Source organism: Crocodylus porosus, unplaced genomic scaffold (genome assembly GCF_001723895.1).
Source record: "Crocodylus porosus isolate Cpor-Errol unplaced genomic scaffold, CroPor_comp1, whole genome shotgun sequence".
NCBI lineage: Eukaryota > Metazoa > Chordata > Crocodylia > Crocodylidae > Crocodylus > Crocodylus porosus.
The window spans coordinates 49,012,937-49,036,666 of NW_017728886.1; the positions used below are offsets into that span (position 1 = coordinate 49,012,937).

The 23,730-nt window shown below is 42.7% G+C and overlaps 1 protein-coding gene across 3 annotated transcripts in view; it reads right to left on the bottom strand.

Moving 5' to 3' along the window:
- Window positions 1–23,730, bottom strand: part of THSD7A (thrombospondin type 1 domain containing 7A) — a 519,106-nt gene that overhangs the window by 197,360 nt on the left and 298,016 nt on the right. For all 3 annotated transcript variants that reach the window (XM_019533950.1, XM_019533945.1, XM_019533947.1), the window contains one exon: window positions 18,216–19,047. In XM_019533950.1, coding sequence (XP_019389495.1) covers window positions 18,216–19,047 — 832 coding nt within the window. The remainder of the gene's footprint in view (window positions 1–18,215; window positions 19,048–23,730) is intronic.

A 23,730-nucleotide genomic window follows, 5' to 3' on the forward strand; every position in this document is an offset into this window, starting at 1 on the left:
GTTTATACTGGACCGAGTGTGGCTGTAGAGGGGTAGAAGGGAGGCCACAGGGGTGCCTGGGGGGCATGCTATAGAGCCCTACCAGGGGCAGGGGCAGGGGCAGGGGCGGGGGCACAAGGCACAGGCAAGGCTGAGGCCAAGAATGTCAGGGCCTGAGCCTAGAAGAGGTGTCAAGTGGCCAGAGACTGAAAGGGCCACAGCCTGAGTCTGGAGTGGGTTATGCAGGTGGCCTGGGCCAGGCCAGAGCCAGAGCCAGTGGGCCTAGGCTACCAGTCAACAGTTAAAGTCACCTGTAGGTTAAGGCTAAGGCCAAAGCCTATACAGGTAGATGAACAGTGACCAAGTGAAATCTGCGAGGCATGAGCATGGCTATGGAGGTGGCACAACTAAGAGACCACAAGTAAGGAGGACACATCTAAGAGCCCTAAGGCTACCACCATTCAGGCCATAGGTGGTGATCACTGGCTCAGTGCTAGGTAGGCACCAGTAGGTCCATCAGTGTGCAAGAGGCACTGTGGAGAACTACATGGTTTTGGCTAGTGAAGAGAGGCCCCAGCAATCACAAGAGATGAGTCAGGTTAGGTAAAGCACCAGTGAGGGACTCAGAGGCAGCTTTCCAATAAATACAAGAAACATCAAGGCATGGTAGGAAAGATAAATAGGGGCTTATATAGAGGACTGGGAGTACAGGCATGATTTGGGTGGCCCTACATCGTGCCATGGCCACCACAGCCCCCATCTTGCTAGGGGAATGAAATTGGCTAAATTTGTCTTCAGAGGGATAAATGCTGGAGCAACAAATTTTTTTCTCGAAGGGGAACAAAGAAATCAGGAGACAGCATTTCAAATCTCAGCGAAGGAATGCAAGAGAACCAAAAAGAGGACTTTTAGAGTGATAAGAACCTTTTTGTCTGTAGGGTCAACCAGTATTAAAAGAAGCAGTCCGCAAAAGACGAGTGTGTGATTCCACGATTCAGAAGAGAAGCCTGACTTGGAGGAATGGAATCTTGGGGAGAGTTCCTGCAGCCCCAGAAAGACTTGCTCCAAATTTCAAAGCATACTTACGAGTGGTGAAAAGAAATTGAGCTTCAGAGTCCCAGCTCTCATAAAGCAGGTTAGATGGAAGATCTGTATACCAAAAACATGCCCAGAGGCAATCAGGCCAAAATCACTCAGGTCCTGTGCTGAGATCCAAACAGAACCCCGGTGAATCTCCAGCAGAAGTCATTTAATTAGGGCTGTGATATACAACTTTTGTTCATTATCAAGAGTCAGTCATTAGCCAATGAAATGAAAGTTGTTTCTACTATAGACAAGACAGAGCCAGGAAAGGTAAGAGTTTCTGTGTTACAGTTTTTACAATAGCCTCCTGAAAAAAAGCCTAGAGGAAGGATCAGAATGGCCAATGTCAAAGAGCCTTCTATGATATAACAAATGGATCACAGTTATTTGAAAATTTCACTAAAATCAAGCCCGCCAAGGATCAGGGAGGAGAAATATTGTATTTACACTCAATATATGTAATTGAACTAAAGCATCTAGTCTGGTTAAAATCCCAATTAGTCTCATCTTCAAAATAGCCAGAAATCTTTTTAGAGAGAGATTACATCTCTAAGTAAACTCTGATTTACAAGACTGTTGAATAGGTCCCTGACTGGGACTTCACTAATTTTATGATACACAGGAAAAAGCAATAGCACTCTTTCCTGCAATCGCAGTGTTTTAGAGCTTTTTCAGTCAGAATCAGAGCATAATTTTCCATTTGAACTTTTCTTATTCGCTACCTGACCACTAATGAGTCTTTTCTTCATTCCAGTGCAAAATAATGTTTAGTTGGCAATTAGGGCCTAAGCTGTGTAGCTGGCAATAAAGCTTATAATGTTTCAACAGCCTATTTTACCTGCTGATGCCATTTTCTATCAAAGAACTTTGAAAACTTACTGGGCTCCCTAGTCTCCAGGGGAGACACTTTGTTCTTTCCTGGCCACTAGATGTCCACATTGTTGTCTATGCACCTAAAATGCCATTTATGCACACATTAGAATTCTATTCCTGCATACATAGTCCTCCAAGTCTAGGAGTGTGTACTTGCAAAAAAAGTGAGATAGAGAAAGGTACCTTCCATCTTCTCTCCAAATAAACAAGTAGCTAAGGCATTTACCTAGGAAGCTAGAGGCTGTGGATACTGCCCCCAACCTCCAGAATGGGGGTTAAACCTCTGACTTCCCCACATAGTACCTGACCTACCATATAACTGGTCAGCCATTATTGAAGGCCTTCTCCTAAAGCTCCATTTGAAGCTGGCCCCCTGGGTAGCAACACAAAGGAGGTATACAGGAGATACATGGGGCCAGGAGGAAGAAAGCAAGCAAGCCAATGGGTGTGTGGCTTAGTGAGGTAGCTGCTAGCCTGGCGGGGGTGCTAGGTTCTAGCTAGGGCCCTTGCTTCCCCTGCATTGCCCTCCATTCTTTTTCCCCCAACAACTAAGTTAATGTCCCAGTTTGAAAAGAGGTGTGGGATAAATGACTAAATAATGCCTTGCCTGTGGTATAGTGGTTAGACTGGGAGATTAGGAACACGCAGGTTTAAATGCCATCTAGGGTCTAGGGAAAGGGGCCCAAAATCTAGGATCTTCAGTTTCCCAGACAAGTGCCCCAGCTACTGAGCTATAAAGGCAAAAGAAGGACATGCAGCCCTTTTGCCTGGTCTAGGGCTAGATCTGGTAGTCATTGGTTTTTGGCCAACTTTATTTCTTGCATCTAAGACTGCTATACCTCCAGAAAGGGCATGACTACAAAGTCGCACATAGTGTGCAGGGCTGTACAACCAGGAATGGTATCCAACCTGTGTCTTTGACCAGGAATGGAAGAGAATGTCATCCCATGAGCTGAAAACAATAATTGTCCCATGGTATTCTTGGAGGAAAGGCATATATGCAGTGAGAAATGAAAAAAGGAAAGAAAGATTCTCTATAAAAGTAAACTATTTGTTGTAAAAATAACATAAAAATAATAGCAATCATGGGTACGTTATCTCCTCAGAAGAACGCTACTTGAACTTCGTTTAGAATCAGGTCTTACACCAATGTGAAAAATGGGTGCAATTTAGAATCTGATCCCGTTATCAATAGCTGTATAAGAATTACACTCTACTAACTAGTATACACACTTGTTTATTTTAGGAGATTGTTGAAAGCCCATTTGTATTTCTTCCCCATGACAAATGTCACAATATTCATCATGAGATGGTCATAATTAATTTTCATTACAACTGCACTGTTTGTTATCATTCATATTGTATATTGTTGTGCAGAAACTCTTAATTCCTTATAGTATAATAGGCTCCTATAGTCAAACAAACAATGGAGTCTCTTTTATTCATTTACAATTCAATCACTGTCTAGATAAGTGCTTTTTCACAGGATTACTTTCCCATGATCATATAAAATTTTAACTATTGCTTCCAGCAAAGAAGCACTGCCAAAATATTTTTGAACAAAAAGAAAAGAAAAGCTGTCCTATATTATTGGAGGAAGAAAAAAAAGAGAACACAGCATCCATGTAGTGCATGCTCATCCAAACAAAATTATGTGTAATCTGTAATTTTCTAAGACTACTTAAGAATCATCTGGGCAGAATATTTATCAACTTTCTTATCGTGGTTTTTCTTTGCCAGTGGAGAAATTTCTTCCTGTTCTTAATAATGATATAATATGTGCTTGATCTGATGCTAGAAAACATTGTGTTACCATCATAAAATTAATAGCATTTCTGGCTAAGAAAAAGCAACAATTAACACTTTGATTGTAAACAAGGATCTGAAGGTCAATCCCCTCTGTACAAATCAGTGTAAAATGAAATTCCAGTACATGGAAAGTATCAAGCTATTGAAGCAAGCAGAAGAAAACACTTCAGTATGTTTTAGAAAACAGGATGGGAGTCAGTCTCTACAAAGATTCTAGGCACATGTGGAAACAAAATAAGTTTTCTTAATTGTTATATAAGGGATTATTTACCTCTTAGTCACAAGCATGAGGGAGCATGTAAGTGTGTTGCATAAACAGCATGGAAAATGTCTAGGTCCTTAACTGAAGCAAGCTGTTGAACAAACATAATAGCTACTACAGAATATTATACAACTTAAAAAGAGCAAAAGTTCTAATGAGTGGTAAAAGGATGATGTTTGTTTTAAAAACACTTCATACACCATCTAACAAAACTTGCAGAAAATTCTGAACTTGAATTCTGCCTTGTGGGTAGAGTACAGCTATTGTTTTTTAAGCAGCAAAGGGAAGGGAGTATAAGCTTTACACCAGGAGGGGAAAGTGCAAGACATATCAACCTGCCAGAGATATAGTCACAGTTATATGTAACTATATCTCCCTGAATTTGTGTGCAAGTGTGTGGGTTACAAACGCCTCAGTAGTCTGGGTATTGGGCACATTTATTTCAGTTTTGAACAAACGGAATCCCAACTCATCATGGGAAATGACAACAATATGAGGTTTTGATATCCCCATGAAGCAAAATTTCTTTTCCAAGATAACTGAATCCCATGAAGAAAGTCTCCCATCGCAAAGTGTCTGCACTGGGCAAATCAGTCCTCCTATGAAAAGCCAGTCCCAGTCTTCTCACTCTCCAGTAACTGTTATGACCCACCATGCTATCCATTATTAATTTATTTGAAAAACCACGTGGGCAGGTGGTTTGATCTCTCCCCCTGATCATGCATATCTGTAAACTTCAAAGTCTTGAGTCCTCCTTTATTGACAATCCTAATTGCCCTGATTTAGACTTTCTTATAGTCTCAAGAAAACCTGCTACCAGGGCTCTGATATGAGGATATCCTCCTGCAAACTATGTTGCTCAATAGATGATCCAAGAAATTATATAAGGTGTACCCGTAACATCACAGACCATAGTATTTAACATGGAATTAGGGCAATTCTGAAAGGGTTTGTTACTACCAAGGACTCAAATTCTGCCTATATTCATAGTGAGCTGGAGAACTAACAGTTACCAACAGGGACCACTGATTGCTTGCGTTTTACCTGAAAATTGCCTCTCACTCTTGACCTTATCCCTGCAAATAGTTGCTGCCCCAAATCTGAAAAAGAACTTCAGAGAGTTTTGTCTTGTCATATTCCCTCAACATGTGTATGTATTACATATAAACCAGACCTGATGCTCCCAAATGCATTCAAACTGGTTGGGTTGGGTCTGCCATGCACTTGTTCCTTTTAAACTGTGATGCACTGATTCAGGAATGTTCAGCTTTTAATAAATCCTTCAGTTTTTGCTCACCCTTAATAATAAATTAGGCCTAGCTATGACTGATGCCAAGTGAAAAACAGATCTAGAAGGCATCTGGGGTGTGAAATTCAAGATAACCAAGCTTGTGGTTCCCATTAAGTAAATGTCTTTAATGACTAGTAGGACTGGCACAACTCCTGTCATTCTTTCTGTTTATTAGAGCTGTGCAAAGCTTCAGTAGCTGATTTGATTCAGAGGAGATACGACTCAATTCGGGGACTGAATCGCCAAATCTAAATTAAATCCGGAGACCAAGTAAAAGCTCTGAATCAACTTGAAGCATCCAAATCGATTCAGAAAAGCTTTGGAAAAGGTTTGGCCATAGACTAAAGAGACAGCTGCCTCCAGTTGGTAAGTCTACTGGGGGAGGGAAAGATTAGAGCTGGGGCTGGGACAAGCTGCCCAACTGGGGCAGGGGGAGCATTATTCAGGGAGGAGGGCACAGCAGTGCTAGGAGCAGGGGCTCTGCCCTGCTATCGCTATCCCACCCATGGGGGGTGGGGCAGGGAGCAGGATGTGAGTGTGGCTCATTCCAGGTGGAAGGGGGCAAGTGGCAGCAGGGCATAGCCTCCGCTCCCAGCACTAATGCGGGCACAGTAGCACTGGGAGTGGAGGCTATGCCCTGTTTGCCATCCAGAGCGAGCTGTCCCTGCATCGCGGCCCCGCGCCGACTGTGCCAGTGGCAGCAGGGCATAGCCCCCATGGCTTCCCCCACTGGGGCAGAGGCAGGTACAGTTGGAGAAGCCACAGGAGAAGCCCCCATTGCTGCCCTGCCTGGTCCCATCTCCCGCCTGGTACAGCTTCCTGGCACCTAAAAAAAGTCCACACTCACTGGCTCTGGCAGCAGGGATTGGAGCCTCTGAGGGCTCATGGCAGAGTCCCCCAAGCATCATGGGGCTGTGGGGGGCAGTGAGGATTGGCCCCCCTGCCTAGCATTTGCACAGCAGCTGTTGCCTCACACGGGTGTAGCATGGCTCAGCAGGGCACCGCGTGCTGTTTGTGAACTGGGGAGGCTCCACAAGTCAGCCGGAGCCTGGCAATGCTCAGCCCCAGCTCCTAGACAGCGTGCAGCACTCTGCCAAGCCATGCTGTACCTGCGCTATGGGGCAGCTGCTATACGGGTGCCAAGTGGGGGGGGAATCCCTGCTGCCCCCCACTGCCGTATGCTGCATGGGGGGGGCTCTGCCATGAGCACCCAGAAGTCCCAATTGCCACTGCTCACTGGTGAGTGTGGGCCTCCTTATTTTTATTTTTTTTATTTTTTTAAGTGCTGGAACTAGGCTGGGGCCAAGCAGGGCAGCCATGGGGGCTTCTTCTGTGGCTCCTCCTATCCGGGGAGAGGCAGGCACAGCCAGAGGCCCCCCACCTGGCATCCACACAGCACTTGTAGCATCGCGCAGATGCAGCGTGGCTTGGCAGGGTGCCGCAAGCTATCTGGGAGCTGGGGATGTACCTGCCTCTCCCCAGCCAAACCAAATCACCAAATCTGTCCAAATCTTCTGAAGGTGATTTGGCTGAATCAATTCAAGACAGTGATCCGAATCTAATCACTCACTGTCCTCTGAATCGACTGAATCCAAATCTCTGAATCAAATCACTGTCCTCCAAATCGGCCAAATCTGAATCAAATACTTCCCTATTTGCACAGGTCTAGCGTTTATTAGAAGTGAATAAAGATAGCCAACTCTGCACGTAATGCAAAAGCTTTTTACAAGTCAGCCTAATGATAGCAGCAGCCTCTTTCTTCATTTAATTTGCTGGCAGTACTCCTAACCTATCAGTCAACCTGCAACATGGCTAACATCTCTTCAATCTATATCAGTGCTGCAAATGAAAAAACTTCCAGGATATCGTCACCTGTATCCTGCTGTAACAGGGAGCCCCCTTTGTACACTCTCCTTCTGGGCATTGATTAACAGCCTGCAACACCACTTCTTGCCTGCAACCCTCCCCACCACATACTTTTTGTGCATTTCTTTTTCCTTCTAACAACTGGCAGAGACCAAGAACACTCATTGAATGGGTGTGTTAAGGCTCAGAGCAAGCCAGCAATGTGAAGTGGCTTTCTGTAGGAGAAACCTACAAACTACATCTACATATCAATTGAGCTACTTGCCACTAAAGAAAACAAAAGAACTAAAATATTCACTTCATAGCAAAGCCTGTAAGAGACGAGAAAAGCCAAGGTGCATTGAAAGCATGGCTCCAAATATATCCTGGTGAACACATTCCCCTTTGATTAAGACCTATTTCCCAAAGAAAACTTCCCATATCTGTCTAAAGTTTTATGCTAAATCAGTCTATGTGACTGCATCTAACCTAACTCACTGACTGTCCCCAGTGGACTTTGATCCTCACTACCACACATTGCATTTTTATACATCTTACAGTGCATTTTTATATTTCATCTGTCTCATCTTTGCCCTGGCATTCTCTATCTTATGTTTTATACCTTTTAACTCTTAATGAATGTATTCTTCTTTGTAAGTTGTACCTTGTATTACTAAAATTATTATTGTAAGAATGCATTGGAATTGTGATCACTGGAATTGTATAGCTGTATTGGACAGCCAAGATGATGCTGGGGGATCACAGAAGTCTGCCAGAAAGGGATAAAAGGGAGTGAAGTGTGACCCTTGGTGGCATCCTCTTATCCAGCACCCGACCTACTGAGACAGAAGGACAAGCAGGAGAAGCTGACCATCTACAGCAGACTCCAGAGCCCCGAATAGGTATAAAGCAACATCGGTGCTATTGCAGCAATTGCATGTGTGAATATGTGTGTGTCAGTGTGTGTTAAGGTGGCCAGTATGTCTCATAACTCAATGTTTGCATTGATGATTTTATTGGTAAGTTTGCATCCCGTACTATAAATTAGAATTTATTATGATCCTGTGAGTTGGTCCTTTGTAGGCAACCATGACAACCCAATGTGCATGCTATTATCAAATTAAGAGCCCACTGAACTTTAACAAGCTTTGATCACAAGCACACTTGGACAATAAAAAAAAGTGGATTAAAGTCCAAGGATGTTTTGGGGTGCTGCTTAATGATAACTTTGCTGTGAATCCATAAGCCCATGCCATGCTTAAAATGGACGAAGGCATAATAGAGTTCATTATTCAAGCTTTCGTTAATATCCTCATATTACAGTAATGGTTCAAGTAATGTTCTCCAGATACTTTTTTTATATATAAACCTTATCTTTTACTATGAAACCTTCTAAATTTTAAGTTTCCCTGAGTGAATGCGAGTACGTATGAGTCCCATTGTCACGGGTGGGGCCTAAGAGCGGCCATGATCTCACTAGCACCCCCTGCTGTGTCAATCAGGCAATCCAGCACCCTCTACTCGCCCGCTATGTCTTTGATGTTATAAGGTTCAATATGGGAGGCTGCCTCTTATCGCCCTGGACACTGCGCTAATACTATTCCCTGTCCCGAGTGGGTGCCTCAATGCACCCCTGCCTTATGGGCAATGCGTGCCTCTTACCTCCCCTTTAGCACGCCCCAAGCCTCGCAGCTCTTCCTGGATGTTATCTGGTCCTTAAACTTCTGTGCCCTACCTGGCGCCCCTGGGCTTGGCCCACAACCAGCGCCCTTCTCTGGTGCCCCTCTGCAATCTGTATTAGTTCTTCGTATTCATTATCTGAATCAATTGTCAAATTAGGCTCAGGCGACCTAAGCCTTACCTGGCCCCTCTGGCCCTCCTGGGTCCTGTCAATAATGCTAGTCCAATTAGGATCAGGCGACCTAAGCCTTACCTGGCCCCTCTAGGCCCACTGGGTCCCGTCAATGATGCGAGTCCAGTTAGGCTCAGGCGACCGGGGCCTTACCTGGCCCCTCTGGTTCCTTGGGATTCCTATTGCTGCGGAAGTGCTCTGGAACCCCTTTAGACCGCACCCGTCTTGGGGTGGCTGTCAATCGTACATGCACACTCCCACGGCTTCCCGGCACCTTCTCCGGGCCCTAACTAGCCCCAGGTCGCCCTCACCAGGCTAATCGTCTTTGCAGCACCCACCCTAGGCTTCCACTCATGTGGCTCCCACACCTGGAGCCCAACATGAGCCCCTACAGGCTTTACTCTGGTGCTCAGCCTCTTGAGCGGGGTCCTCTGCCCTGCTCGGGCCTCTCATTAGCCTTCACTCAGGGCTACCCGCTGTGCCGCCTCAACACTAAATAGCTGTGCTGCCCCAGGCACCACTCTGTTGCCCACACAGGGCACTGGGAACCCCCACACAGCTGGGGAGATCCCGTGAGGCCTCCTCACGCCCCTACAGCCTCACCCGGTCCTCCGGTGTCTCAATAACTAAACCATAAGCCAAACGGCTGCAACATAACAACAAGAAGCCTCCTGGCTTATAGTATAAACTCCGTGCCATGCTGGCTCTCCTCAATACCTTTAGGGTTCTCTCTACCCCGTATCCTCATACAGCCAGTCCAGGTGTTCAGACTGCAACCATTAACCGCGTCTGCTCAGTTCTCCCGCAGAGCTCCTGCTCCTGCGGCCACCAGAAGGGAACTGCTCCCTAGGCTCCGGCCTGGGCTGTTTATAAAGGCCCGGCCCTGCCCCCTTCCGGTCACATGGCCCGCCCGGTTGCCGCAGCAACCGGCACCTGAGCTGCCCCTGGAGATTGGCAGCTCCACTTCTCCATTACTTAGGAACAGGGCACCTCAGTGCTCCTGTGACACCCATACACACAGCCTGCAACCTACAAGAGGTTGAGCTCCCAGTAAATCAGTATTTTTTTAACATTTGAGTGCTTTCCTTTGCAAGCATTATGACCTTTTGAAATAAGATTTCCTATTAAAAACAAACAAACAAAATGTTTAAAAGCCCCAGGAATTCTATTACTGTGTATAGAATCATGTTGACTCCAAGTATGAGCCATTACCAGAACTGGGATCTTTAAGTGTATGGCATAGACCATTATTACGTGGCTAACAACTGGTAACAGTAATACTTTATTATGTTATATGTGGTCCAGGTGCCAGAGGAGATGAACTTTGCTGGGGAAATAAAACAGAAGGGAACAGAGAGACTTAGAAAGGAATTTCCTGGGTTCAGTTCCATGTTCCAGAGTGGAATGTTCTCTAGTAAGTACAGATTCTCATGTCTCTGTACCCAAACCTGTGTCTCTTCCCTGCCAAATTTCAAGTTTTTTGTTGCACAACTTGCAGATGTTTGAACTTCTCGCATAAATTTTTGAAAACACTGGTTAAGAAGCATGGCATTTTTCCTAATTTTGTGCATGGAAATGGCTGTCCCATTGTAGCTGAACATTTTAGAAAAACAGTAAGTCAATCTGAGTGTTAGGCATTCAGAATATAAAATCTCAGCCCAAATGCTTAAGATTTGGGAACACTATAAACACCAGAAAATAGGATCTTAAACTGGAACACAGCCAACCTCAATAATACTCTAAACAATAGCTCTCACCTATACAGTGAGGCAACATGATGAGATAGCTATGTAAACTAAAAGCAGCTTTTTACAAACATTATTTATATTTTTCTTTTGTGGTCCAGCTGTTTTCTGTGGTAGATCTAGCACCTCCTTTCCCACCAGTGAAAACGTCTGAGAGACCAATAGTGCCAGTGGTATTTCCTACATTTTGGGGAGTAGTTAACTATTTTGTAAGGTCTGCCTTGAATTCTTGATTCTCTCTTCGTGACAATAATTTGCAAACCTGTTTCTTTAGTTCCTTTCTTGGGCATTTCAAATGAAGCAGGACTCAAGCATAAAGCAAAAAGAAGAGAGGAAGAAAAGGAAAGCGTAACATGCATTTTATTGCAGAGTGAGCAATACAAAGTCCAATATTCCAACCTTCATAGGAGACGTGGGATTGCTCACTTTGCAATAAATTATGTAAGTTATAGTTTGATTTACTTGTTTCACTTCTCTGTACTATGTCTGTTGTGCCGATGTGTCTAGAGAATTTGCTTTTTTGAAGTCTTTCTGACAGCTTTACAGAATCATTACCTCTGGAGCACCCATTTGAAACTTGCTAACTGTAACCCTTTTCATACCATACCAGTTTTATTGCCTGTGCAAAAATGTTGCTGTCTGGTTCTTTTTTTTATTTAAAAAAAAATTAGACTTGCTGCCAGGAGGCTGATTGCTTCTCACTGTCAGAGTTAAATTTGCTGAAAGTGGACTGTTCAAGTTGAAGAGCATTTCACAAGCATGGCAGATTTTCCAGACACCCTACTTGTCTGCATTGTTTAGCAATCCAGTGCTGCTATATGATGGAGATTATAAAACTATCATTTGAGCAGACTGCACTGACAGTTTTGGTGGAAAAAAACTCAGTTATTCAAAATGCAGTCACAAGATAAGCAACCAAACACCATAGGGAAGAGTGCAGTATAAATGAATAGACAGATATATACACAGATGCTTCAAAAATTGAAGTATGCCTGCCAGGATTTTCTACCTACAGTCTTTTAATCATCCTTTTCTTTGTGACAACATGTAACAGGAGAAAAAAGCCTGTATTGGGCTTTATGAAAAGAGTATTGTATTAAAAATCTTTGAATCAAATTACCAGGATATTTCTTATGGCTGAAAATATCCATTGCATCACCTGTCCAATCTTCAGACCAACAAAGTATTGCTTCCTGAGGTATATTCTATATTGTGCCATTACTAAAGGCTTGCATCACCCTTGCCTTGAGGCTACTCTTCTATGGACTGATGTAGATATGGCGTAGGATGCTAATATGCAATGTTACTGCGTTGAGTGTGTTCAGGTGAGAGTGGAAATACAATATAACATAAACCTAATATAAGACAGGCTACTGAGTGCAAGTTATACAATGTTTCCTTTCCTTTGCCATTTGGCAATTCCTGTCTCACTGATGGACAGTCTGTCTGAATTTTTTTCCTTTCTTATTTTAAAATATTTTATAATAATAAGATAATTTTATTATTTATCATTTAATATTTATATTTAATATTCATAAAATAATATTTTATTTTATTCATTCTGCAAAGAGCTGGGCACCTTTAGGCATAAAAGAAAAAACTTCTTTTTAAAATAAAATAAGTATGTGCTTAACCTTTGTTTTAGGTATGTTTGATAAAAAAAAAAAAAATTCTGTTTGAAGGATAATGCCATGTTTCAGCTGCCTAGTCTCAGCTCTTGTCTCTCTTTCATGAAGTGATTTGGGACAACATTTCCATGTTTTCTCTAAGTTTTGTTATCTATTTGTCCAGATACCTGGATTAAAATAGCTAGTGAACCTCTGAAATTCAGACCCCAGTCTAAGTATAGACAGTCAAAAAGCCCAAGGCTGAATTGATTCAACCTTCACAGGTTAGTCTAAGGTAGGGGTTTTCAACCTTTTTTGGTTGGTGTATCCCCAGCAACCAGTCAAAAATCAGGAAGTCCCTTAGCTGATCGACGAGCAGGGGTCAGTCTGTGGGGAGATCCCCACACATGGAGCTGTGAAACCGCACCAATGGCAAGCCTGGAAGCACCAGCAGTGAAACCAGAAGTGCTGGCAGTACAACCAGAGGTGCCCCCCATTTTTCCACACCGCTGCTGCATACTCCCTGGGGGCTTACCAAGTGCCTCTGGTCTAAGATGTGCAGACTGAACCGATTAGCAAGTCAAAAGACATTCACTTTTGATTCCAGAAACGAAGCCACATACCTGCAGTGGCCCAGGCCAGAAGCTGGGGGGACACTAGAGCACGTCTTCCTACTCAGCTGGAGCAAACAGCTTGGGCCAAGGCTAGCCCAACCCTGCGAGGGGGGATTCCAGGGAAGGTGCAAAACAGCTTGGGATGCTGTAAGTGAACATGAATCTGGATGGGGATCTGGGGCAGAATTTCAATAAACTGATTTAACCTAAATCAGAAGAGTCTAATACTACATCCATCCAGGTTTATCTTACTGGTCAGGGCCATTTTGAAAGCAGTTTATGTGCTCTGAACTTCTTTTGTGTTACAAATTTGAACCAATGTCTGATCTCTTATACCAGTCTATTTATGATTTCTGTCCCTAGCCCAGATGGGGCTAGACACTTTAGACACTTTTGTCAGGCTGGACACTTTAGACACTGATACATTTGCATCATGTACTTTCTAAGACCTCTGTTTGGCCCCTTCCCTGTAAAGTGATGATAATGAGACTTACTCACTTCAGAGTAGCAGTGAGATTCATCAGTGAAAGCTATACAACCTATATAACTGTTAGGTGTTGTTATTAGGACTGATGGACCTAATTATTGTGACTAATATTTTGGGGGTTATTACAGCCAGGCATGGCTGCAAAATTAGAAAGTAAAGAAGACTTTAAATGATGTATTTGAACTTTTGTGTTTTCTCCCTGGCAGCTTAATGCACTTGAAATATTGCATTACAGGCCTTGCAGAAATGACTGAACTAATTACCCTTTTTTAAACTGAATGAGGAGTTAAATGATATATTAAAAGTTAATTAATTTGTAGCCTACTGGCATTAGGTTAACTCACCTAGAAGGCTCCCTCATTTAACAGTGTGCACCAACTTTGTTAAACACATGCTATATTTGAGGGGAAAGAATAACAAGGCTCAGAATATAGAAGACAAAAATGGAAGGAAGATCAGTGAGGAAAGGGAAAAGAACTAAATAAAATATGCTGGGAAGTAAAAGCACAAGTTGGTGAGGGAGGCACAGGTAGAAAAATAGGAAGTTTATCTGTTAATACAACCCAGTATGCTGTTGTATATATGTGACTTGAAAATAAATGGAAGTGTTCAGCATTGGTGAGGCCTCACTTGGCATGCTGTGTCCAGTTTTGGGTTCCACACTTCAAAAAAGATGTGGACAGGTTGGAAAGAGTCCATGTAGAAGAGGAGGGGGTGCCAGGAGAGGAGACTTCCCACACACTTCCTTTTCCCTAGCCCCTAGGAACCAAGCTGCTTTTCCAATGCTGGAATGAGAACCCACAGTGGCCAGAGTTGGGCAGCGAGCAAACCAGCTCCAACATGGGTCTCCAGAGAAAATCTGGAGTAGAATCAGAAACCCCAGAGGTAAGGACCCCATACTTACTGGCTCCATTCTGCTTAGAGGGCAAGAAGACCCACTGGAGCTGAGACAGGCTGCAAGGACGCTCCGGGGCACGCAGCAGCCGGCACAACCCTGGTCCATTGCATAAAAGGATCCTCCCATGAAACAGAAAGAAAGGCCCTATCTGGGACCACAAAGGCTGGGAAATGGCCACTTGAGTGGTAGGGCCCCTAGAGAGGAAACACCTGAACCTCATTTGACTTGCATGATTCATTCCAATGCAGGGATCAAGAACCACAGCAGAGGAGTGAAAGCTACCAAGTGGAAGGGAAAGGAGACAGAAAACTTCCTTGGCTAAACAGGGGAATCCAGGGGCACCTAAGGGCAAAATAGAAGGCATACAGGCAGTGGAACCAGGGGGAAACTACCAAGGAAGAGTATACTTACTTGGGCTGCACTTGCAGGGAGGCAGTTAGAGAAGTCAAAGCAACTACAGAGCTAAGGCTGGCAACACAAAGACAACAAAAAGTCTTTTTTTTAGGTATGTAGGGAGTAAAAGGAAGGCATAGGGCAGCATAGGGCCTCTACTGAACAAGAAGGAGCAATTAGTGACAGACGGGGGGATAAGACTGAGCTATTCAATGAGTTTTTTGCCTCTGTGTTCCTGAACAGGGGTCAAGATAAGTCTCCTCATGGGTTCTTAGATAGGCATCAGAGGGACACCAGCCCACCAACTGTCGATGCTGAATTAGTGCAGAGTCACTTGGATGGACTGGATGTGTTCAAGTCAGCAGGCCCAGATGAGATGCATTTGAGAGTACTGAAGAAATTGGCTGATATCATAGCAGAACCACTGGCATGGCTGTTTGAGCACTTGTGTCGTGTCTCAGAGGACTGGAAAAGGGCCAACGTGGTCCCTATTTTCAAGAAAGGGAGGAAGGAGGATCCGAGTAATTATAGACCAGTCGGTCACACCTCCATCCTTGGAAAAGTCTTTGAAAAGATTATGAAGGATCATATCTGTGGGAGTCCAGTGGGAAAAATAATGGAGCAGGGAAACCAGCATGGATTCGCAGCAGGTAGATCATGCCTGACCAATCTGGTTTTGTTTTATGACAGGGTCACAAAATGCTTAGATGCAGGAGTAGGGGTGGTTGTTGTTTTCTTGGATTTTAGCAAGGCCATCAAGACGGTATCTCATCCCATTCTCATAAATAAATTAAGAGGCTGTGATATAGATGTTTACATGGTCCGGTAGCAAATTGGCTTAGCTGTTGCACCAGAGAGTGGTAGTAGACGTGTCGGTATCAACCTGGAAGGATGTGGGTAGTAGGGTTCCGCAGGGTTTGGTCTTTGGATCTGTATCTTCATTGCCTTCATCAGTGACCTAGATGTGGGCATGAAGTGTACTCTGTCCAGGTTTGTGGATGATACTAAATTGTGGGGTGAAATGCACACTCCAGAAGTTAGGGAACAATTCCAGGCAGACCTGGACAGGTTGGAAAAGTGGGCAGTACACAATAGGATGCAGTACACAGACACATGCAGAGTGCTGAATCTAGGGCACAAAAATTTCCAGCACACCTACTGGCTGGGAAGTGACCCTCTCAGCAGCACAGAAGCAGAAACGGATCTCAGAGTGGATTCCAAGACGAACATGTGTTGTCAGTGTGACAAAATTGTCAGCAAAGCTAACCGCATTTTATCATGCATCAGCAGATGCAGGACACGCAGAATCAAGGAGGTGATACTTCCCCTCTATGCAGCATTGGTCAGACCACAGTTGAAGTACCACATCCAGTTTTGAGCACTGTACTTCAAGAAGGATGTTGATAGACTTGAGAGGGTCCAAAGGAGGGCCACTTGAGAGGGTCCAGAGGAGGGTCAGGGGCTTACAGGACAAGTCCTATGAGGAGAGACTGGGGGACCTGGACCTCTTCAGCCTCGACAAGATAAGGCTGAGAGGTGATCTTGTGGCCACCTACAAATTCATTAGGGGGACACAGCAAGGGATCAGAGATGTTCTGTTCACATCTCTGATATCAGGAAAAACTGCTTCATGGTAAGGGTGGGAAAAATTTAGAATGGGCTTCTAAGGGAGGTGCTGCTCTCCCCTACCCTGGGGATCTTTAAGAGAAGGCGGGATGGGCATCTGGCTGGGGTCATCTGACCCTGGCACTCTTTCCTGCCTAGGCAAGGGGTCAGACTCAATGATCTTTTGAGATCCGTTCCGACCCTAGCATCTATGAATCTATGAAAGCTGGCTCTTATAGGCTGGGAGAGCCCCAAGGAGACCCTAAAGGGACACCAGAAGTAGTGGAAAAGGAGACCCTCCACTGGAGAGTTGGTCACAGAGGGTTAGGGGCAGTATACCTGCCCATATTTCTTTATCCTTGTGGAGAACAGATTTACAAGAATTCCCAGTAGCCATTCACATAGATATGGTGCCTCACTCCCAGCTGTGAAGCCCTAACAGTGGGAATCAGCATATAGACTGCGGAGGCCTGTGGCAGGGGTGTAGGATCCTCCATTATAGACCCTAGAGGGTCTTGCCAGAGGCCATAGTGATCTGTTGCTTGTGAGAGAGTGGCCCTTATGGTGGTGTCTTCCTTCTCCTCTGGGACAACAATTACCACAATTACCATCAAGTCATGGCAGATAAGTGTCCCACGAAGGTAGGAAGCTCTCTAAGGGACATGCAGTGCAGGTCATGCCATTCAGAAGGAGGCTCGACTACAGTCCAGGAGAGTGTGACAAAAATGATTAGAAGCCTGGGAAGCATGACTGATGAAGAAAGGCTGAGAGAATTAGGATTTAATTACTAACATCAAATACCTGAATGGTGATTATAAAAAGGGAACTGGAGATCAATAAACTTCTCTTTGTAGCCAGAAGGGACAAGATTAGGAGCTTTCCTCAAGCTGCAGGAGAGGAAATTTAGGTTGGAGATTAGAAAGAACATTTGAACTATGAGGGTGGTCCAGCATTAGAACAGGCTACCAAGAGACGTTGTAGAATCCCCATCCTTGGAAGCTGTCGAGAACAGGATAGGCAGATACTTGGCTGGTTTGGTTTAGTCAGGGGTGATCCCAGCTTGAACAGTGGGCTAGACTTGGATAGCCTCATGAGGTCCCTTCCAGCCCTTCTTTCCTATGATCCTCTGAAAGAGAATATCTGATAGGAAGGGGCCATTAAAACCAAGGGTTGACTATAACTATTATTGACACTACTTCTCTTAGAAAAAGACCATAACATGGGAAGGAGAGAATATCACAGGGTAATGAAGGAAGAGAAAAAGTCAAGATACATGGTAGCAAAGTACACAGTTTTGATATTGTTATCTTTCCAGGAGTTCCACTGTAGGGAACAACAAAACTGTAGTAACAGAAACTGATCATGAAAGGGTTAAAAGTATGTCAAACACATTGTATAAGAAAAAAATTCTAGGATATATCTTGCCTTTTTATGTAGATTTTAAATGCGTGTCTCACCCTTCTCCCTTCATTCCTACTGGATCCCAAAACTTTAAACCCGATAAGGTGGATATCATCAATTCTCAAGCATACTTCACTTGATACAGAAAACTGTTCCAAAACTCCAGAGAAAGAGGAGATATTTGATGAATAATTTCAGGACTTCAGTAAAACTTCTGGGAAAACTAGCTAGATTAACAAAGGCTACCTAGTATATAAATGCTTAATAAGGTATGATCAACTGCATGTATTAAGCTTTTTAAAATTTCTTATGGAGCTTTTTAAACTTGACAAGGTGAGCTATAAGTGGAAACAGATCATGCTGTGCTAATATCAAGATGGGAATACAGCTACTAGGAAATTACATACAGATTACTTAAAGGTCTAACTTCACAGACAGACACAGATGTTCAGATAAATAAACAGTGATTACCTCAAATCTGCTGCTTTCCCATTCCTGTGAGTACATGTAACCTGCCTGGTTTGATACCCAATCTGTATGTCCCAATATTTGTTCTCCTGTCTGTTTTGTCTATTTCGATTTCTCTTTTTCTTAATAAGCTCACGAGCCTCAGGATCCCGTACTCCTTTTTCTCTGTCCTTCTCTTTTTCTTTGGTCTTTCCCCGTTTCCTTGCTTGTCTTGTATGTCTTGACTGGGGCATAGAACATGCGCTCCAGGGTCCCACATTGAGGCTATACATGCTTTCTTCAGTAGCACATGGGCTAGACTGACAGATCTGAAATTCAGTCAGGTTAGGACAGGCAGAGCCACCAAACCGAGCTGGAGCAACAATGTGACGAGCTCTGTGTTGAAGCCCATTGCCGCAGGTCTTGGAGCACTCTGACCAGGGGGAGAATTCTGCCATGATGCAGTCCTGACGACAAGGGATGAGACATGCCTGCTCTTGGCGAGGTTTGGGCTCAAAGTAGTCACATATGACATCCTCAGCTGAGGCCCCGTTTGCTTTCTGTATGCAAGTTACATTTCTCATCTGGATTCCTTCTTCTCCTTTGATGCATTCTACAGGTTTTTCAATGTTCCTTGAAATAACTGGCCGGCATTGATTCCAGCTGCCCAGCTGCCAGTCATACAGTTCTTTGTGCCAATCACAAACCCTGAAACAGTTCTGTTGGTTCTCAGGCCTCTCAATCTGTTTACAGTTCGTGGGTAGGGTTGTCCATCCTTCCACATGGGCACACCACACTGCTCGCGTTTGGATACCACCTGGACCACATTCATCTCCCATACACCTACCCCATGGACCTAGAAAACATAATAAAAGCCGATATAACATTTTAAATTTAATTACTGTGTCATTATTGAAATCAAGATGCAGCTACAAGGCTCAGGAAACAAAAGCTCGGTGTTTCCCAGTAGTCCTGTCGAGCTAAGACCTCAACACGACTTGTGGGAAAGAATATTAATCTCAGAAAGACTCAGCACAAAATAATCACAGTATTATTAATCAATTTTCTGGTCTTCTTACAATTTTACTATTTTTTCTTTAAATGTTGAGTAAATAAAATATTTGCACTGGTAGAACTCATTAGGCATTGGTCACAATAAAATTAAGAAATTATGCAGATTGTTTCTTCAAGTCCTGTTTGGCCAGCATAATGAAGGAAAATCTTCTCTATAGCTTTCAGCTATAGATAAATTATGGTTTTAATTTTTTGGGGCAGTTTTTTGGGGCAAATTATGGTTTTAGTTTTTCTCTTTTTGTACCTGGCTTCACACACTCATTTTATCTAAACTGTGCCCAAAAACATAACAAAGATATAGCAGACTTGAGAAAGCATCAGTAACTTCAGGTGGTTTCTTCAAGTCCTGTTTGGCCAGCATAATGAAGGAAAATCTTCTCTATAGCTTTCAGCTATAGATAAATTATGGTTTTAATTTTTTGGGGCAGTTTTTTGGGGCAAATTATGGTTTTAGTTTTTCTCTTTTTGCACCTGGCTTCACACACTCATTTTATCTAAACTGTGCCCAAAAACATAACAAAGATATAGCAGACTTGAGAAAGCATCAGTAACTTCAGGTGGGGGAAAACCTATTTCTTCATTTTATTTCCTCCCTAACATACTAAAAATATATGGATTAATTACATATTCATTCTGAATTACTCATCACGAATGGTAGCCAGACACCAATATATGGTGAAATACATATATCAGACATGATTTCTTACTAGCTTATGGCTATTCATAGGAAAAACAGAATTAAGAGAGAAAACAGATCTTGTAGGAAAACAATGCCCCACCCCCTATCTTTTTTATTGATAAAAAATCCATAGAATGGGATGGATTTGAAAATTTACAATGTAAACTCTTTCTGTGGTTTAAAAGAGCTGACATTTGGCAGTGTGAATTAATAATACTCAGGTTACATGGGTGAGAGAGATATTGACAAATTTCCTCTGGACACAGTTGCATTTTATTTTCCTGAGTTTTGTCAAATTTTGTACAAGCTAAAAAGATGTCATTTCTGACTGCCAAAACTGCACTTCTGAAACAATAATGAAAGAACATGTAGAAATACAAAACCTAAATGTTTTATACCATTCTATTCATGAAGTAAACAAACTTTTTTTCAGAGATTTTAGCAAGACACCTTTTTTTCCCCCATAGATCTCTTGGTAAACCAAAATAAATTCAAGATTATGCTTCCATTAAAATGTGACTTGAATAAAGAAACCCATGCTAAAAATTGAATGAACATAGTGTTATCCTCCATGTACCATTCCACTCCCTAGCCCATAGCCTAGTAGTTAGAGCACTTTCCTCAGAAGTAGGAGATGTGAGTTCAGATCCTTTGGGGGGGGGGGGACTTTAACCTTCCAACTTCTGAGCAACTGTCCTAGCCACTAGATAATTGGGCATAAGGTCAGTGGGATGCCTTCCTTTTCCCTCCTACCCTAAGATGATGGAAGTAGGTATTGGGCAGCCCTGCACTCCCCTCTCCTCCAGACATGCGTACCATTTCCTACTGCCTGGCTGTTAGTGACTCCCTGCATGCTTTGGAGATGTATAAGGTTGACCATAATTAGAATGAGCAAGCTATGACCTTCTGCAGCTCTGAGCAAGATTGTTCTCCTGAGGAATGATATGTATTTTTTGGCCATGTGTTAGTGTGGGCTTAGACATCTAATAGGCGGAATAGGATCTTGGCCTTTTGCATCTGTATTCCTTGCTAGTTTATTGTTGAATAGATACTTGATTACAGTATACAGAAGAGACAGTACAGTTGAACAGTTTGTCTGTGGATTCTAAAACCCTGAGCATTATATACTTGATAGCAATGCCAGCTGGCAGAGACAGATTCAGCACATGAAAACTTCTGTGCTGTTTATTGCAGATTAAGTCTGATTTAGAGTTTCCAAGCTTTAGCTAGATACCCAGAAAAATAAATGTATATTAAGTACAAATACATTTCAGTCCCCATTTCAGCTAGATTACCCTAGTTTATCTCTAACCAGCCTTCCGTAAATGACATGCTTGTGTTTATTTTATTAAAAATGCATTTATGTAGAGTACAAAGAAATTGCACTTCTCCAGAAAATTGCATGGAGTTCTACTTAAGAACACCAACCAAGTTTAAAAGAAAGGAATAAGAACTGCATAAAATCATCAGCTAATGGAAGGATAGCAATATAATCATGACGGAACATAAAGAACTAATATATTCACCTTGCAGATGGCAAACTCCTGTCTTATCACATCACTGCACCTTGTGTATATCATGCGTGTCCAATTAAGAGACTTTCTTTTAAAGATCAGATCTTTGCTACACTGCTCCAAATAAACAGTATGTACTTTGGCCTTCCTACAAGATCCAGAATTATCGAGTATTCAAGAGACAATGCACCATATCTAAAAACTGTTTGTAATAGTTAAGCATTGTCAGTCCAATTAACCAACTTGTTCATAAGTAATTAAAATGCTAACCAATCAAAGAGCTAAGGCTGTAAAGAAACTGCAGGAAGGTAAACAGAGAGTGTGCTTGAAGTGCTGTATGTGAAAGTGATAAATTAGCTTTGCATTTGTCTGTGGAATAGTATAATCTTGCTCCATAATATTAACTGCATTTTGTAATGGTGCTGTGTCTATGAGTATGCCAGTGCTTTAATAGTGTTACAACATTTGTTGTAGGATAAGGATTGAAACATAAGGGCACAACAAAGAAGAATATTAAGAAAACCCAACCACAGAAACACAACCTTGTCCAGTTTTAAGATAATTTAAAATTCATAAAAAACTAATTGCATTAGCTTTTGTTTTTGCTTGCTAATACAAATTTAGACTCTGGAAAGTGATTTTTCCAATATATTCAGCCCTGGATGAATAAGATTTAAGGCTTCTCAAAGTAAAGTGTCATGCAAATACAGTGCAAGTTTTGGGCACTGCATTCTAGGAATGATGCAGACAACATGAGAAGAGTCTAAAGAGGAGCAATAAAAATGATGAGAACGCTGAAAAGATACAACTTTATCCAGCAGGTGACAACCGAAAGGGCCTGTTCACATACATTAAGTACCAGAATGTGTCCTTCATCATTTTCACCTTTAAATATTTAGCCTTGTGGGCCACCATTTCTGAAAGGTCCATACAAATTAATAATTTTTGTTAATTACATGTTCATCTACATGAATCTTCCTAAGTCTCTAAATAAGCACTAGAGCAAACTTCACATTTTTTTGGGGTGAAATGATGAATTTTTACTTAGGAGTATCAATCTGGCTAGCATCAGTTTGACTGTGACATCTACCACCAGTTTCTGAGTGCCTTTCACTTAAAATTAACAGCAGCAATATCCACAGTACATATGTACTCACCAATATGCTAAATGAATTATTCCTGAAGGTAAAAAGTAGCAAATTGTATTTTCAGTGCGAGGGGAGAAAAAGAAATCTCATAATAAAAATCATGGATCAGGCCCCCAGAGATGCCAAGACTTAAAAATACTAGTTTGGCATTCTATTAAATTTGTTCACTGGTTTATAAATCTTTTGAGCTTCCACATAGACGCTTTCCTCTACCACTGTGAGTTCCTTAAACTTTCTTTTTTAGTATTAATTAATTTTGTCTGCAGTTTTAAAAGTTGAAAAGCTTTAAGAAAAAAGCCACCAAATATCACACACCTTGTCATAATATAGCAAAAATTAGCAATACTTTTACCATTCAGCTGGATTAATGTCTACTTGTTTACTTAGTGACTGAGGACAAAATGGGTGCTAGTTAATTGTGCAACTCTGCTTATATATATGTCTGGTCGCATGCTGTGATAAAAGAACTCTGTTCTATTATGTGCTCTAAAATTTGCATAATTTCATCTGGCATGCCAGTTCAAAAGGTTATGAGCCTGTTCATGGGCACATCTAGGATTTTGAAAAAGGGGGTTCAGAAGGTGTAATGCACCATCCTATATAACACAACACATTTTCCTGCAGATAAAAAAAAGGGAACTATAAGTTTTAATTATATGCTAGGGTTCTAGGACTATATTATTCGGTTTAAGATCAAACCAAGCAGCTTGGGATATGAACAAATGGACCTACTTGAGCTGCTGCAGGACAAATGAGGACCTGAAAATGTAAGGTTGCTCTGACAACCTGACAAGGAGCTGCAGCATCTTCAGGCAGTGTAACCTCAGAGGGGTGCCTCTGAGTGGTGCTTCCTGAGAGGTGGTGAAGACCCTGAGCAGCAGCAGGTAGCAATCTTTGGCTCAGAGTGGTGGTAATGCCAACAGGCATCTCAGGGCAACCCTGGGATAGTAGCCAGCAACATGATCTCTTAAGGGAAATTCCCTCCCTCCTGGACTGGGTTAAGTAGCAACTTCTGGGGGTAGGGGAGTTTCAGATAAGGACTGAAACTGAAAGACCAAGGGCGTTTTATACGGCTGTGTGATGCTTCGGGTGGCAATTCCATTCAGAGGAGATTCGTCCCAATT